The 17,793-nt window shown below is 34.9% G+C and overlaps 1 protein-coding gene across 1 annotated transcript in view; it reads left to right on the plus strand.

Moving 5' to 3' along the window:
• LOC306851110 (serine/threonine-protein kinase NLK-like) overlaps nucleotides 1–17,793 on the plus strand; it is a 71,109-nt gene that overhangs the window by 18,057 nt on the left and 35,259 nt on the right. Inside the window, exons 2-3 of the mRNA XM_079387205.1 lie at nucleotides 12,484–12,613; nucleotides 12,840–12,895. Of these exons, the coding sequence (XP_079243331.1) occupies nucleotides 12,484–12,613; nucleotides 12,840–12,895 (186 nt within the window). The remainder of the gene's footprint in view (nucleotides 1–12,483; nucleotides 12,614–12,839; nucleotides 12,896–17,793) is intronic.

Consider the following 17,793-nt stretch of genomic DNA (forward strand, 5'->3'; position numbering starts at 1 on the left):
CTCAGTTTTGCATAATTTAATTATGGTTAATCGTTTCAAGAGGCATATGAGCAAAATAATTGTTTCTGCCAGTGTTTAAAATGACACTGTTAACATGTTTTCAGAAAGAGCACGTTTGTATTCATCACATCTTGTACTTCTACCATCTCAGATGCACTCGTGTTTGTAGCTTATAAAAATATAAACCTGAAAACACCATATGTTGATTAACTTTAATAGTCATTTAGCAGATGGCAACATGGTTGAAGCCTTAAATAGACGTTTTTCACCAAATTAATTTAAAATATTTTCCAAGACAACAAAAATGATTCACAAGAAGCATTTTTTTACAAGAAGCATTATTCTCAGCAATAGCATTATAGGCATTACTGGCACTGGACAAGACTGTGCAATATCACTCTCTGTATTATTTACAGCCTCTTCTTCACAATTTCACTGCTTCCCTTTGGTGTATTTTTTAGTTTTTGGGTCAATAAGTACACTGTCTATGCTTTCATTTAGCTGATTGCAGGTTGCAAACAATTTATCTTATTTCTCTTTCTTTCATTTATTCCCTCTCCCTTTTTTCCCTTTTTATGTTTTGTCCTATTCCTCTTTTTTTCATTTGAGCAATAAAGGAGGGAAGATTGTTTCTGTAATATTTACAGCTGTAATACCATTCTGTAGTTGTATGCAATCTCTCTTTATACTGGCTGAACGGGCTTCTGGAACAACAGAGTAAAGATGAATCAGAGGCGGGGTGGGTGCTTCTCGTTGCCCCACAGGCTTCTGTCACACAAGCACTACACTACCTCAGCCTAACACATCAGTAATGCAGAGGCCTGGAGAAGCCAGAGCTGCCACATGCTTATAATACAAACTTATTATTTGACTGAGATGTGTTTTAACTAGATAATAGCGCAGGCAAGTTTTAATACAATGTACATTAAAATACCGACATGAAGAAATTTATGTGTAGGTGATGTAGTTTTTTTACATTAATATATTTATGTCAAATATATAAAGAAAAGCACATTCTTTACATTACTTTGTAAAAATATATTTTTTATTTTTTTTATTAGTTTTTGTTAAATAAATAATAATGACAAGTATACTTCATGTAGCTACTTCACAATTAAGTAAACACTGCAAAATCTTACTCGGGTATTTATTCAAGTAAACATAAGAAAGTGGTCACAATTTAAAGAAAACTTAATGCAAACAATAGAACAAAGATGCAAATCAAGTGAACAGTGCTTTAAGTTTTTTTTTTTTTTCAGGTGTTTGATAGTGGCATGTAAACTTCAGGAATAAAAAAAAAACAGCAAAAGAAAATAAAACAGAACAAAAGTAATCAAATGTAGAACAAAACTACCTGAATAATTGCTGTAGTCTCCACTGCATGAATATTTGATATAATACATTGCTGATTTGAAGCTCAGTTTGACTGTGAAGCAGGTCTGTAATTAAAATTAGCTGTGCAGTTTTTATTTTTTTCTTTAGGCCTAGCTTTGTTCGTGTTTGATTGGCTTGTTAAACCTTCAACAGTTATCCTGCCAAAACCATAAGCAGTGTTCTGGTTTTCTTGTCAATATTGTGTTTTGATTAGTATTAACAACATAATATACAGTATAGTGGCAGGTTTATTAGGCTGCATTTACACCTAATGCACAGATCCAATCATTTAACACCCGTTTTGCACTGGTATTTAAACAAGTAATGGGATGTATTTGATTGCATTTATTTTGTGATTAACTTAAACTGTAATGTACTACACTGTAAACATAATATCAGTACCCCATGTTTGATTATGAGGAAGTTTTTTCATGGACAGACAGCTGTAGAAGTGGGGATGGGGACTACAAGTAAGGCTAAAGTACTTCAAATCTCTGTGGGTGAAAGCATCTGCTTTAAATGACTCATATTTTAGATGTAAAATATCTCTTGACCGATGGCAACGCAAACCACCAGTTCCTCGCAAGTAGGGCTGGGTATCGAGTTCGATACTTTTTAGGCACCGACCGAATTGCCTCGATACCACCGAGTATCGAAAAATGTCTAGTCGTTCGGTACCAAATTTCGATACCTAAGGGGTTAATCTCATCACCGTCAGTGAGCCAATAAGCCTGCAGCACTAGGTGTGTTTGACTAGAAGTGACGCGGCGCTGATTGATCAGTGATTGACATCCGCGATAGCAATTGGAAAGCGTACGGAGCAGTCAGTTTCGCTTACTAAACACAGACTGAAGCTCGCGTGACATTTCAGCGTCTGCCGTCTCACTAAATGAGGACATAAACACATGAACAACAGCTCTAGAACTGCTCTGAGAGACACTTCATGAGCATTTTACCATTTGATTTGAGTAAAAAGTCATATCATATACACACAGAACTGTAAAGGTATTCCCGGAAACCCATCTAAATAAAAGTTCGGATTAACTTGGAAGGCACTGCGGCAGAAATAAATGAATATTATTCAGCAGAGTGTACACACTGCTACTATTAAAATGATTAAAACTCTTATTTTTTAATTAATGATCACACAACATTTCTTCCATGTTTTAATTTTAATAGTAAAATTTTGTTTGCCAAAATAAATAAATAAAGTTTTATTTTCAATAATTTAAAAGAAAAATGAAATTAATGTTTTATGCCTTCATTTGAAAACCAGATACAGAACACAGAATTTCTGAGGAAAAAGAGAACATTTCATAAGGCTGTTTTAAGAATAAATTTGAATAAACAAAGTAGTTTTTATGCATTCAAATAATTAGACATACTACAACATAGAATTTAATAACAATAAAACATATTGTGAAAGAAAATAAAACATCCACTTATGAAAGTGGATAAATATTTTAAATTTCTTGAAGTCTTTAACAACCTAGAATAAATTAATAGAAATGATGATTCTGTCTGAGCTATGCGTTTTAAAACGAGCACGCACAAGTGTAAACTGAAAACTATTTGAGCTGTATTAAAATTATTTGTACTAATTTATTGTGTTGGCTATATTTTGTTCCTTTGTGCAGTGGCTCAGGAGATGAGTCTTTGAGTCTGTATACATGTCAACAAGCTGAAAAAAATAAAACCAAAGTTTTTTGAGATCATGTAATCTTGTTAAAACTGTTTTCATAAAATTGGTATCGAAAAAAGTATCGTTCAGGAACCGGTATCGAACTCAAGGTATCGGTATCGGTATCGGTATCGATATCGAACATTTTTGAAGATTAGATTTGAGAAAGTGAGTCTATGAGCACGACTGAATGTTTTTTCCTCTTTCTCTATATGTCTCTCTTACACTTTTAATTTCCCTAATAACTAGGTCATTGACCTAAATCTACTGCCAGCTAGCGAACGATTTGTCAAAGCCACTAGCTGCATTCTAAAACCCTTATTTAAATAGTGGAGGATTGTGGGACAGATGCACTGATGTGTGTGCAATCTGGTTATCACACATCTGTGTGTGGGTCCTCGGATCATTCAAATCTGCAGCAATTCTGTTTCTCTTTCTCTTAGAGTCAAACTGACATTTGAAAGGCTGGCATTATATAAAGATGTTGGGATATTCAAATTGTGTGTAATTGGCTAGCAAGTGACAATGTGACATGCCACACTTTCTCTAAAGCTGTTTTAAACTATTTTTCAATAGTCTAATAATTTTACGAGGTTGCAAGACATCCCTAGTCCCACTATCTGTCCAACATGCACTGTAAAAAATGACTGTGATTTTAATGGTAAAAAACTGAAAATGCTACAGTGAAAACCTGTTAAATGGTTAACGGTAAGTTCCTGTAAAATTTACAGAATTCCATAATTCCCTGTGTTGCATTTCAAATTTAGTTTGAATTTGATGTTTTTTCTTTGAAATAACTGTTTCTTCTTAGTTTTTTTTTTTTTTTTATCAGTTATATTTATTAGGGTTGTATGTTACATATAATGTTGTTAAATGAGTTTAATGGGTCTCACCATGATGGTGTTTCACCATGATTGGTGCTTGTGTGAATGATACTGTGCACCTTCTACACTGTAAAAAAAAAAAAATTGAGAATCTCCAACAAAAATAAGTTGAGAGAACTCAAAAATAGCTAGTTGCCTCAAAATTTTAAGTTGGCTCAACGTTTTTTTTTTTTTTACAGTGTATATATGTTATTTAAAAGCTGCCTTTAAGCCTTTAAGATCAAGAAAAACACTGATTCAATCAAATGTGTTTTGTATTCTAAAATCTTGAAGTTGAAAATAGGCATTTATGGACATTTTTATTTGTCAAATATCCACATATTATATACTATATTGTATCTCATCATACTGCAGTTCTCCCCATGGGAGTTTGACAAAACAGGTCCTTATTTGCTCACATTTGGAGCTAAAAGGACGTTTTACCTCTGTTTTTCAGTAGAAGCCAAAATTGTTTTGTTGCAGTGTGAGGAAGGTGAAATTTTCACACTGGCTCCTTGTTCTGAGCGCTGGTGGAAGTGTGTCACATGAATCGTGCAGGGACTTCAGATCATCTGACACGATATGCTACTGCCTTTTTCATTCATTATGCAGGCATGTGCTAATCCTTGCTAGGCTAATTCAAACACAACCTTCAGACCCCATCCACCTCAAGGGGCCAGCGAATTAAACAGTCGACATGCGTAACGACTCTGACGCAAACCCTGACTGACGTGCTGATTTTAACTCGCGCCCCTCGTCACCCCCGCTGACAGGAAGTGTACATCAGCGAATCAGACACCGTGTGTTATTTGAGGTTGAGGGGGAAGAATCTGTGCAGAGGGCTGGAAAAGAGGCCGGGCTCTGTAGATTAATTAGGAAAATCAAAGTGGCTGGGGACGGAGAGCTGTGTGGCACTGCCAAAAACCCTACAATCACTCTATCCTCCCAGGGCTCGCAATGAAAAAGCCAGATTCTCTTAGCGCTTTTCCTCTGCGACTGCAAAAAAGGCAGTGTATCATAAATCAACAATGTCTGGTTCCTCATCAAAATGTTGCCCATGAAGTATTCAGGCTGTGATTTCCTGAGTGTGTGCACTTGAAACAGCGTCTGTCATCTTTTGACATACGAGAAGCCATTAAGTATTAATGCGGTTAAGTAAGCAGTTAATTGTCAAGTGCCACTGAATGTGTTTTATCCCTGCCTGCTTGTAGATCTCAGGGCTCAACGGTAAGAAAGTCATCGGACCGGTGTGAGAGGATTTCAGACCAGCTGACTGAATGGTCACAATGTGTTTTAACTTAACTCCTCTTAAACGTTTGGTTTTCATTTGAAGGGAAAGTTCATGCATTGATCCGTTAAATCTTTTTGTAATGCTAATATGACATTTTAACTTTCATTTTGTTGCTCAACAAGTATGAAATATTGTGTGTGTGTGTGTGGCAATATACATTCCTACCATTCCAAGGTTTGGGTTTGGTAAGATTTTGAAAGAAGTATTTTATGATGACTACAAGGCTACAGTTATTTATAAAAATACAGTAAAACCAGTAATATTGTGAAATATTATTATAATTTTAAATGTGTTCTCTAGTTTAATATGCTCATAAATGTAATATTCCTGTGACGACAAAGCTGAATTTTAGGCAATATCGTGAAATATTAGTGTCACGTGATCCTTCAGAAATCATTTTACATTTACATTTGTTACATTTACATTTATTCATTTAGCTGACGCTTTTATCCAAAGCGACTTACAATTGCTATACATGTCAGAGGTCGCACGCCTCTGGAGCAACTAGGGGTTAAGTGTCTTGCTCAGGGACACATTGGTGTCTCACAGTGGATTCGAACCCGGGTCTCTCACACCAAAGGCATGTGTCTTATCCACTGCACCCCACCACCCCACATCCCATTTTAATATGTAGATTTGCTGCTCAAGAACCATTATTATCAATGGAGAAAACAGTTACTGCTGTCTAATAATTTTGTGGGAATTGTAATCATTTTCAGGATTCTTTGATGAATAAAAAGCTATAAAACAATTGCTATAATTTTTAAATTAGTTTTAAATAAATAATGTATCTGTTTACATGTATATTTTGGTTGCTGTTGTATATTTTATTGATTTATATATTTATGCGTGTATTATATGCATGTGTGTTTGTAGTCAGCAGGAATAGAAAAAAAAAAAGAAATAGTGAATTATTGATCTTTTTTTAGTCCTAATTAGCTCTAATACCACAGTCACCAGAGACTGTTCATTTCTGTTGACCAAGGTTTTGTTTTAGTATTGATACCAAAATACCAGATGCTGAGATCTTACCAAAAGCAAAACTTTGGTATCCATTATTAATTCAACCCCATTATAATCATGTCATCTTCATTCTGAGGGACGGTTTAAGATCCATGGCTGACTTCCGCCTACATAGATTTACAGCCTACATGGAACCACAACTTCAGTGCTGCATGTTTGTGGCCTGAAATGCCTTTGAAATGAGTTCTTTACAGTAGTTGACTTCTGTAAAATATGTTATTAGGAAGTCTGAAGTGCCGTTTTGAATGCACAGAACATACAGCATTATTTTTCTGAAGAGTTGTTTTGTGAGCAATTTTAGTTGCAGTATAGACTCCGAGTCTGTTTGCAGTTTACAGCGAGAGCTTTTATACTTTCAAAGCACTGTGCTATTTACCAAACACTTAGAGGAAAGTTCCTTTAGCGACAGGGTAAACAAAGTTTTTCAAATCTGAATTGGCCTGTATTTGTTGTCTTGAAACTGTTAAATAAGCCTCTTGGAAAAATACATCCTCTCGCCAGTGCCCTGAATTCTTGTTTGGTCTCTAAAAATACTTTTTTTTTTTTTTCAAACATGCCATTGTCCCGCAGTACCAATGTGAATATGGTCAATGTTGAATTATTGACGACTGAGGTAAAATGGCTGGCCTCAGATTACAGACTGATCTCTATAGGTTTCACCCAGTTCAGAACGCCCAACCCAAAGAAAAACACTCCACAAGAGAGAGGCTTTTTATCACGAGATACACTTCAGCAGGAATTACCCACTTATTACATGGCTCCCGTTCTCCTGGTTTGGGGCAGATTTTCATCAGCACATTGTTGTATCCACTAACTGGTATTATATTGATACAAAACACGGCAATCTGTCTGCGATACAGATCTGCATGTGTTAGCCAAGCAGAATCAATAGCCTTTGAGACTAGAACAAACCTTCAAGGAGCGAGTCTCGGCTACGCAAAGAGGATTCGGCTCTTGTAGTATTCATGAGATGATCTGGGGTTTTTTGTCTTATGGATTTTTGCTTGCAGAATTCACCTTGAGTTTGAGCTTTGCACTTGAGAGGTTCTTCAACATTTCCTAGACCAGCTTTGCAAGTTCTTATCTCTACGTAAACGGCATAATTGTAGAATTACACATTACAGTGGCATGTTATTATGTGTGTCAATGAATGTGGTGAAAGATACCTTTGTTCAAAAGTGAAAACCACGAATGGTTCGAGCATTAGGGCTGTAACAAGGTCAAGACCTTGAGTTGATATAAACTGGCTGATTTGATGAGAAGGTCAATGACAGAGCATTTGAGCTTGTAGAAAATTTTTATATACACTTCCGTTTAAAAGTTTGGGGTTAATGTTTTTTTTTATGTTTTGAAAGAAGTCTCTTATGCTCACAAGCCTGCATTTATTAGTAAAACAGTAATAATGTGAAATATTATTACTATTTAAAATAATTGATGTTAATATATGTAAAAACATATATTGTGATGACAAAGCTGAATTTATTATTATTATTATTATTATTATGTTCAAAACAGTTGTGCTGCTGAATACTTTTGTGGAATCTGGGATCTTTTCAGGTTTCTTTGAAGATGTAAATAGCATTTATTTAAAATAAAAAAAATTATATCATTAAGATTTTCTAATGATATAAATGATCTCCATGTTGATTAATAAATAATAAAAAATATTAATTGATGATGATTTAACTGATCATTTATGAACAGGTATATATGAACACACACGCATATATATATATATATATATATATATATATATATTAGTTTATGTAATGTATATGTTATGCATGTATGTAAACCCTAACCCTTACATTTTAAGTATTTATTAAATAATGTTCTTTAAAAATTATAGAAATTTAATGGATTTTAATATTTTAACATGAATAGTTATAATAAAGTGATAATGATATATCTCCTACGAGGAGCTCTTAAACTACCTCTCATTATTTATTGCTAATCTCTGTATGCCATGATTTATGCAAAGGTTAAAACAAAGCAAAGCCTTTGTACATGTAAATTAATTACATTACATAAGGTTCACCCAAAGGCTTAACTTGCTGACTGAAAGACATGTTATGTGCACGCTAACTGAAAGACATGTTATATGCACGCTAACTGAATGACATGTTATGTGCACGCTAACTGAATGACATGTTATGTGCACGCTAACTGAATGACATGTTATGTGCACGCTAACTGAAAGACATGTTATGTGCACGCTAACTGAAAGACATGTTATGTGCACGCTAACTGAAAGACATGTTATGTGCACGCTAACTGAAAGACATGTTATGTGCACGCTAACTGAAAGACATGTTATGTGCACGCTAACTGAAAGACATGTTATGTGCACGCTAACTGAATGACATGTTATGTGCACGCTAACTGAAAGATATGTTATGTGCACGCTAACTGAAAGACATGTTATGTGCACGCTAACTGAAAGACATGTTATGTGCACGCTAACTGAAAGACATGTTATGTGCACGCTAACTGAATGACATGTTATGTGCACGCTAACTGAATGACATGTTATGTGCACGCTAACTGAATGACATGTTATGTGCACGCTAACTGAAAGACATGTTATGTGCACGCTAACTGAAAGACATGTTATGTGCACGCTAACTGCATTGCATGGCTAATTTGTGCATTCAGAAACATCTGCACAACAAAATGAAACAGAACACAACAATCTCAAAAGATGATTTAAACGCTGAATTATTTTGAACTTGATTGGCTGCTTTAAAAGCACAGCACTGACAGCAGAAAAAAACATTATTCCAGATTGATATAACTACTCTTTAGTCCACTTGTAGTCAGCTAGACCTTAAATCAACCTCTACATTACTTTTTGGAACGTCAAGCAAAAGAGCCATTTTTGTTTCTGAGGACATATTCATGTGCTCTTTGAGAGAAAAGCCATGTTTGAAGTACTCAGATAATCTTTTTCCCTTTCAGAAAGTCTTTTCATCTTTGAATAGCCAATGATTAAAAGCGGAGGGAAAAGAGAGTGAGAAATAGACGGAGCGATAGACGCAGAGTGAGAGTGAGGCGTATCTTTCTATTTTAGACGTTTCGCTCTGCTATCTCCAGGAAGTAGGTTCTGTGTGTGAGTCCTGAAGTGCGCTCGGGGAGCTCGGGTCCAGGCGTCAGTTGGGCTCACGTGGCTGTGTCGTTATTTTTCTGGCACCTGGAAACGGTGGAGAGGGAGGGATTTTGAGGCAAGGCTGCTGACGAAGCTTTAATGAGTTCAATTAGACAAGTCTATCTCGTGTATGTCTGTGAACTAAGCTTAGAAAGATAGAAGATAACGGAACTAACTAACATCATCACACATATGATTAATATTTAATTCTTAAATGCAAAACATTAAATTGAAGTGTTGCCACTAGCATCAAAACTCAAACACACAGATAGTCCCGCCCCTAAAGCCACACCATTGGTCGAGTCACGGTTGCTGTGACAGGCTGGTTGGGATGTGGGAAAATAAACTCCATCCTTGTTATCCCTGGATAACTTCCTGTGCAAATCTATTTAGTTGTCTGTCACATTTTCATTCAGTGCAGATATCTAAAGACTGTCTTTCTTTATTGCTCTATTTTCCAAGAAACTTGTCTTCATTTCCTGCTGCAGCTTTTGTTTTGATACTGAGGAGAGATGGCAGTGCTGTAGCGACTGCCTTTTTATCAAAGAAACATCTCTCTCTCTCTCTTTCTCTCTCTCCTCCCCCTCTCCCTCGTGCTGTTGTCTAATCCAGCTTGTGAATCACATGCCGTGACCAGGCGTGCGTGTGCGAGAGTGTTTGTGTGTCAGAGCGTTTTCTCTGTTAATCATTCATTTTCCCGGTCAATGTTTCCTCCGACTCTAAATAAACACCTCATTTATTTTTTAATCCCTAATATATTTATCTGTCACTGCTCTGTTCCACTTTGTCTTACTTTCCTGCCACATACATTGCTCCAGTAAACACATCAAGTACTGTGTAATTTATAACATACTGTTCAAAAGCTTTTTTTTAAGAAATGAGTACTGTATTCTCTAAGGATGCATTAAATTGATCAAAAGTAACCGCAAAGACATTTCTAATGTTACAAAAGATTTCAGTTTCAAATAAATGCTGTTCTTTAGAACTTATTTCTCAAACAATCCTGAGAAATAAAGTCATGCTTCAAAAATATTAAATAGCCCAATATGTTCAATATTGAGAATAAGAACAATAAGAATGTTCTTGAGAAGCAAATCAGCATATTAGAATGATTTCTGAAGGATCATGTGACGCTGAAGACTAATGTAATGGCTTCAATATTATTAATATTTAAAACATTAGTTTAAAATTGTAATAATGTTTCACAATATTGCTGTTTTTTTCAAATATATATATTTTTTAATCAAATATTAGAGACTTTTAAAAACATTTAAAAAATGTTACCTATGCTAAACATTTGAATGGTGGTGTATATTAATATTTTTAATATATATGACTTTTATTCTTATGTAAAACACAAAAGAAGATATTTTGAATAATGTTTCCCATACGGTGAAAGTCAATGACTTTGGTTTTCCACATATGGACAAAATTAAAAGTGTGTGTGTGTGTGTGTATGCATTTTTGTGATATATGAGGACACAAATTTGTATAATGACATGGGTATGACATAGGTATTACAAGGAGAAGGTTACCCCATGTCCCCATATTTCAAAAGGCTTTTAAATCATACAGAATGAGCTTTTTTGGGAAAATAAAAATGCACAAAGTTTCCTGTAAGAGGTAGGTTCAGGTGTAGGGTGATAGATAAAAACCACAAGTCACAAAAACAAAGGTGTGTGTGTTTGCGTGAGCATGAATTGTTTTTAAGTCTGAATGTTCCATTCAGTTTTAGGTGAGGTGTACATTGATCACACCTCTGAGGGTTACCAGTCACATTAAGACAATTATAATGCGACAAAAACAGCTAAAGCATTCGGTGTTGTGAAAATCTTATACATACATTATATATGACTCGTCTGTGCATTGGTTTGAGACTTATTGTGCACTTTATAATTTTCATAAATACATGCAAGCTCTATTTTATAATCATGGATGTTATCAATTCAAGAGAGAAAATGTATTTTCATATATAGTCAATACATAAAAAGGAACAGGCAAACAGGTATAGTGTGTAAACGACGCGCTATGCTCTGGAAATGATAGATGTATTTGTGTCATGTGTTTAATATTGCTGTGGAAAATGTGTCACTGTTCAGGGAAGACAGAGGGGCACTTATACCAATTGGCATCTCTCAGTAAGGTCACATTGAGCTGCTCATAGCACAGTGACGACAAAAGATGTTCACAAACTGGCAGCATTCAAGGCTGTTACTGAGGGCCCTTCAGCGCTTACCTTTTTAGCAACAAATCATCTCTCGCTTGTTCTTCTCTTCTTCTTTTTGTCATAGTCATCAAAATATATAATTAAATTGCAGATTAGTTCTGGCCTATATAACAAATATTCACAATGTATTTGAAAAATATGAAAATCAGTTACTTTAATGCACTTTTTATTTGATCATCAAGTTTCCACGTCATGAGACTAATTTCGCAATCACTCCTATCGTGACAAATACTAGTTTTAGAGCTGATAGATTCAAGACTTTAATTATTATGAATCACTTCAAACTGCTTCAGTGAATTAATTCATAATGGTCATTCAATGATTCATTTGTGTCATCAAAAATTGATGTAGATAAGTTGAAAAGCACAGCCATATATATATACACTACTGTTCAAAAGTTTGGGGTCAGAAAGTTTCTTTTAAATTTAAAAAAAAAATGTAAACAATAAATTGCTCATATATTGCGTAAGGATGCATTGTCAATAAAAAGTGACAGTATAGACATTTATAATGTAAAAAAAAGCTTTTTATTTCAAATAAATGTTGTACTTTTGAACTTTCTATTCATCATAGAATCCAAAAATATTACACAGCACAAATGTTTTAACAATGGTAGGAATAAGAAATGATTTCTGGAGGATCGTGGGATACAATTATAGCTGCTAAAAATTCAGGTTTTCCCATCACAGAAATAAATGACTTTGTTATTTATTTATATAATTTATTTATTTTGAATTCAATAAATGCAGCCTGATTGAGCACAAGAGACTTTCTTTCAAAGCTTTAAATATTTTGAATGCTAATGTATATAGATATTTTTTGGTATGAATGTAGACATTAAGCCCTGCCTAATGGCTTTTTCTCATCTTTTCTCCTCAGGTCGGTGACAGACCCCAGAGACGGCAAACGCGTGGCCCTCAAAAAGATGCCCAATGTCTTCCAAAACCTTGTCTCCTGCAAGAGGGTTTTCCGCGAGCTGAAGATGCTTTGTTTCTTCAAGCACGACAATGTGAGCTTCCCACCATGCCCTTCTGTTTTTTTTATCAGTTAGTGTTACCTAACTCTCGCTATCTACGTGATGTCCCCATGGTGCCATTAGCGGGAGCCTGGCTAGCTCTTGTTTTCCCTGGGCTGCTGGTGCCTGGGAAACGAATGTCATATGAAGGCTGGTGTCAGTGCCCACGTTCTCTGGCGTCAAAGCTGACCTCTGGTGCTCTGTCTTTGTTTCTCCACAGGTGCTGTCAGCTCTGGATATTCTGCAGCCTCCACACATCGACTACTTTGAGGAAATGTATCCTAAACAGAAAGCTAATCTACCAGGTGCTGTCAAATGAAGTGATTTTGATCCCAAAAAGTTTGGATTTCAAAAAATGTATCAAAAATAAACATTAAGGCCAATGTGATGATTATTTCTGGCCGATAACCAATATGATGGTCTGAAATCCACAATGTGAGAATAATCTAAAGAGAATCTTCAAGAACATCTGACATCTGACCGTCACAAATTTACACATTTTTAAACTTAAAGATTTTTTTATATAATTTATTTTTAAACCTACAGGTTAGATGTACTTTTTGTAGGTCAAAACAGTTTGACCAAAAAACTGATTCTGATTATATTATTATTATACTGAAAAGATAGTAGCAGTATGAAGCAATAGCTTAGCTTTCAGAACTTCAGCGTTAAAAGGACATCTGAGGTCTTGTTTTAAAGTCTTAAATTGCTGCACAAATGCTTTTTTTGTGCCTTTTGTGGTTGCTAAAGTGGGATAAAGCCTAACATTATGGTTAGAGAGGTGATTGCTTGCCTCATGCTGTGCTTGAATGTTTTTGATGCAAGGAATGATCCAGTGTACTTATAGGAACTAGTATGCCATCTGCAGTATAGGCAAAACTGTTCTGTATTTCTCTGATTATCACAGGTTAAAAGGGGTCTTCTTTTCTCCTGCTCATTTTTCTTTTCATCGCCTAATGGTTTTGTTCTAATAGTGGAACATTGGGATGGCGTTTCAGATGGATTTCAGAAAAAGCTGACATGTTATTTTTAAGGCCTTTTCTTTCCTCTGATATTTCCTAGATGTGGTCTGCAGGACGCTAAAGGCATCCCCAGCTTCTTAATTTGGTATATAATTTATTGAGAGGAATTACACGCTTTCCCCATTTACCGCTCATACCCGGTCACCCGATACGCACTCTGTAAGCCACTTTTCTAACAGTATTTTTTTTCCATCAAATACCAAGAAGCTTTCTATGATTTGAGCTGGGCAGTCTTCCTCTTAAATTAGCTGGAATTTTAGCTCTTCAAAATCAGGAACAAAAAAGGCTTTTGTGTTAATTAGCTGGGAGAATTATCCTGCGCTTTTGTATTTTTAGACTTTTCTCATGCAGCGTGACCGCTGGCTGTGGTCTGGATTCGGCTTCGTGTTTGGAATCATCTAAAAGAAGTATAACATTAGTACACAATGTTGTGTGCAAGTAAATCCACTAAAGAAAGGGTGAACGTGCCAGACAACATGCATATACAGTGATTGATTTTTATAGCTACGAGAGTGCTTAGAGATGTAATGCACATTCAGTTATAGTGCATGCTTGCACTTCTCCATTTTGGCATCAGAATTAAAGTGGACGCATCATGAGAAACAAGATTAATTTAACATATATGCAAAAATAACATGAAGAAACTAAAACTAAGCTTCAAAATTGATTGTATATGTAATCTTCACAGATGTGATGTATTTCGCCCATAATAAACCGAGATCTGCCTTTTTTTGTACATTTGTACACTTCTTTTATATCCATTCTGCAGAATTCCATAAAGTTTACCCCTAAAATCATTACAGAAAATTAGATTTTGGCTGTTTTGCAGAAAACAATATGATAACGTGCAATATGTCCCTTAAAAAAAGGTGAGGGGGTGTATGTGCTTCTGAAAATGTTTCAATTTGTAAAATTATCATCGTTCTTCATGGCTATAGTGCTCATGTTTTCCATTACGTTTCAGACGCAGCATAATAAGAGATTGTAAACACTTTTAAACACACACACACAGGTGCAAAGGAACATTCATATTCTGTGTGATAATGTTCCCCCTCAGTGCCACTATCTTTGTTCTGCTTAACGTATTTATTTACTCGACAAAGACTCATATCCTTCTGCTTGTACACAGCACAGTAGAACCTTTGTGCTCTCATTTGAATGGATTAAGAAACAAAAACATCAATGCATTCTTTGCGGTCGGCTCCTTGAGGCATATATTTTGAAGCCCCGTTTGGTTAGAAATGCAAAAATGTGTGTTCCTCCACATGTACACGTACCATTCACACACAAAGTTAATAAAAAAGCCATATTCAGGAGTCCGGGGATCTCGCTCGTCCTCAGCAGACCTGTTTGGAAAGGTTATTTCATACAACGCTGCCACTGTGTATTCCAGCTAATTATATCTTTTGCTGAATGGCGTCTTTCTCAGTGACTGATGTGTGAATTGCGCTCAATGCTCCTTGTCGTAATGGCTGTTATTTCTTCATCTGACTGCTCGACTGCCGTTTCATATACACTGCATTTTACCAGACGCCTGCGGTGAAATCAATCAGTGTTTGTGTTACAAACATATTTCCTTCTGTTGCAGGAATGTACTTTTTGGTCTGTTGTTCAAAACCTAGTTTGCTACCTACTTAGGGAGCATTTTAAGGTACGCTCACAATGCAAAGGCAACATAACTTAATTATGTTGCTCAAGATACCTTGTTTTGTGCAAATTATAAAGCCTGGAATACACTACACAGCTTTTGTTCAGATCCAATACAAATTTGTGTTAATTTGTTGCATTAATTTTCAAAGAATTCATTTATTTATTAAGTAATTAAACTTAATTTATTTCTGAAAAATGTATTTGCAACAATAATTATAAAAGTTTTAATTAAGACCTAATACATTTTTAGCATTAAATTATAGTTATTTTAAATAAAGCTTGACATTGAAATGAAATATATTATATATATATATATATATATATATATATATATATATATATATATATATATATATATATATATATATACATTATAAATTATATAATGTATAATTTATACATTATAAATGATAGTTATAATGAAAAACTATAGTTATTTTTAAATAATTGAATTGTTTATATATATATTTATATTTCATTTCAATGTCAAGCTTTATTTAAAAATAACTATAATTTTTCATTATAACTATCATAACTATAATTTATAATGTTTCATAACATAAAATGAATATATTTTTGTAGTAGAACCAGTGGTATTGTTGTCTAAATGTTTTTTAAAGACCTAATAAATTACTTGTATTAAAGTATGTTTGTTTTTAAAGAAAGCTTAACATTTCAATGAAAAATAAAAACATGTTTTTCTCACATAAAATATTGCTAAAATAAAAAAATTTGTGTTGCTCAAAACATGACTCAAGTTTCAGAACATGCCAAATTGTGTTTTCGAACAGCTTGAAATTTGTAGTATGTGATCCTTAGTTGTTTTGGTGTAGGATGCCCAGTTTTTCTGTAAACTTTTACAACATCGACAAGTGTATAATACCTTGTATTTTAAAACCTGTTCAGTTTTTGAAAGTTGTGTAGTGTATCCCAGCCTTAAGGCAGCATTGTGTGTATCCTTTGCGAAGAAGGAAATCCATAATACTCAGTTAAAAAAAACAATCTAAGATGTTAGACTAGGTGAAAGAAATGTCATTGATCAATGAACTTGTGACATTCAATACTAAAAATATCTAAAAAAAAATACCTGTGTATATAAATAATAATGAAACATTTCACTCAGTATTTCTGATCGCTCTATTGAAATCAATTGGGAATAGAGTAGCACTCTATTTGTGTGTTGTGCAGAGTTGCTGTCTTGGTAGAGCATTCTAAATTGGTCACTTAGGAGGTTACATGATCTTTAAAATGCCTATGTAGGCAACTCACTAGATTTTGGAACAGAGCCCCTCTTGTTTATGTGGTTTTATGGTGCTTCCTAAGGGTTGTTTTTGTTATGCTTGTGTTTACTTCTTACAGTTAAACTTAGCTTGGTTTCAAAGCTGTGTCAGTGGTTTAGCTACATGAACTGGGTTTCCAACTTCTCAAATGTGCTTCAGCTATGTATGCGAGAGCATGCTTCCTTATATTTGCTCTGTATATACAGTATGCTGTATAAGTAGGTGTTTTTTTTGCCACAGTACATGTGTGGGTACACGTGTTCTCATGTACTTGTATCATAACAGAATCCCTAGGGATGGAATGTGCTGGCTCTCCTCCATTGGAGCCTGCACTCGCTTTTCTGGAACACAGTCCTGCAGGATGTGGTTAAACACACACAAATGAATTAGGGGTGCGCATTTTGGTCGGCTCGAGAACTAAACGGATAAATCAGCAGAGTACTCAGGGTGGGACAGGGAGGCGATGGAGAGAGTTCCATCTGTGGTTATTTTAATTGTATATGTGTAAGACAAATGTCTTTTGGCAGTTGCGTCGTGACTTTTTTCAAGGTCTCTAATCATGAGAATCATTTTTAGAGGCCATTATTTCATTTTCATGATCTGAGTATTTGAGTACAGGTGCCCATTCCTAAATAATTCCTTCAACTGTAAAAAAAAATGTTTCCCCCATTTGGACTTTTTTTTTTTTTCATGCCCTGACAACATTTTCTGGGGCCACACAATATAAAGAGTGTTTTTAGCATTATATGTGTTCATTTAAAAAAAATTATATATATATATATAAAAATGAATAATTTTTAAAAGATCATAAATAATTTGCATAAAGCTTGACATTTTAATTAACAGTAATAATCAACTGTCTCTATTTTTGTGGTGGACTCAATGGCCGTGTTGTCTGTTGTTTGATGCTGTGATCAGTAAAATATCTGAACTTAAAGCAGTGTTCACCACAACCTCTTTCACACTGAGGTCGCGTGCCCCCAGATGCTGTCTTAGCAGGCTATTTAAAGAAAGAACAGTCACTCTAGGCTTCCGTCTGTACCTGCCAAGCTACGCTGCCCTGTCATGCATCTATTATTGAATAAACTCAGAATGTCAAGAGAAGCAACCTGCCGAGTTGCGTTCTGAACACAAGTCAAGCTTTTTAATGCATCTGCGACTTTCTTGTTTCATCTTCCTCGTCTTTGATACAGTTGTCACGAGGTTGCTAGTTTAAGAGGAT

The sequence above is a fragment of the Barbus barbus genome (genome assembly GCF_936440315.1).
Source record: "Barbus barbus genome assembly, chromosome: 31".
Taxonomy (NCBI): Eukaryota; Metazoa; Chordata; class Actinopteri; order Cypriniformes; family Cyprinidae; genus Barbus; species Barbus barbus.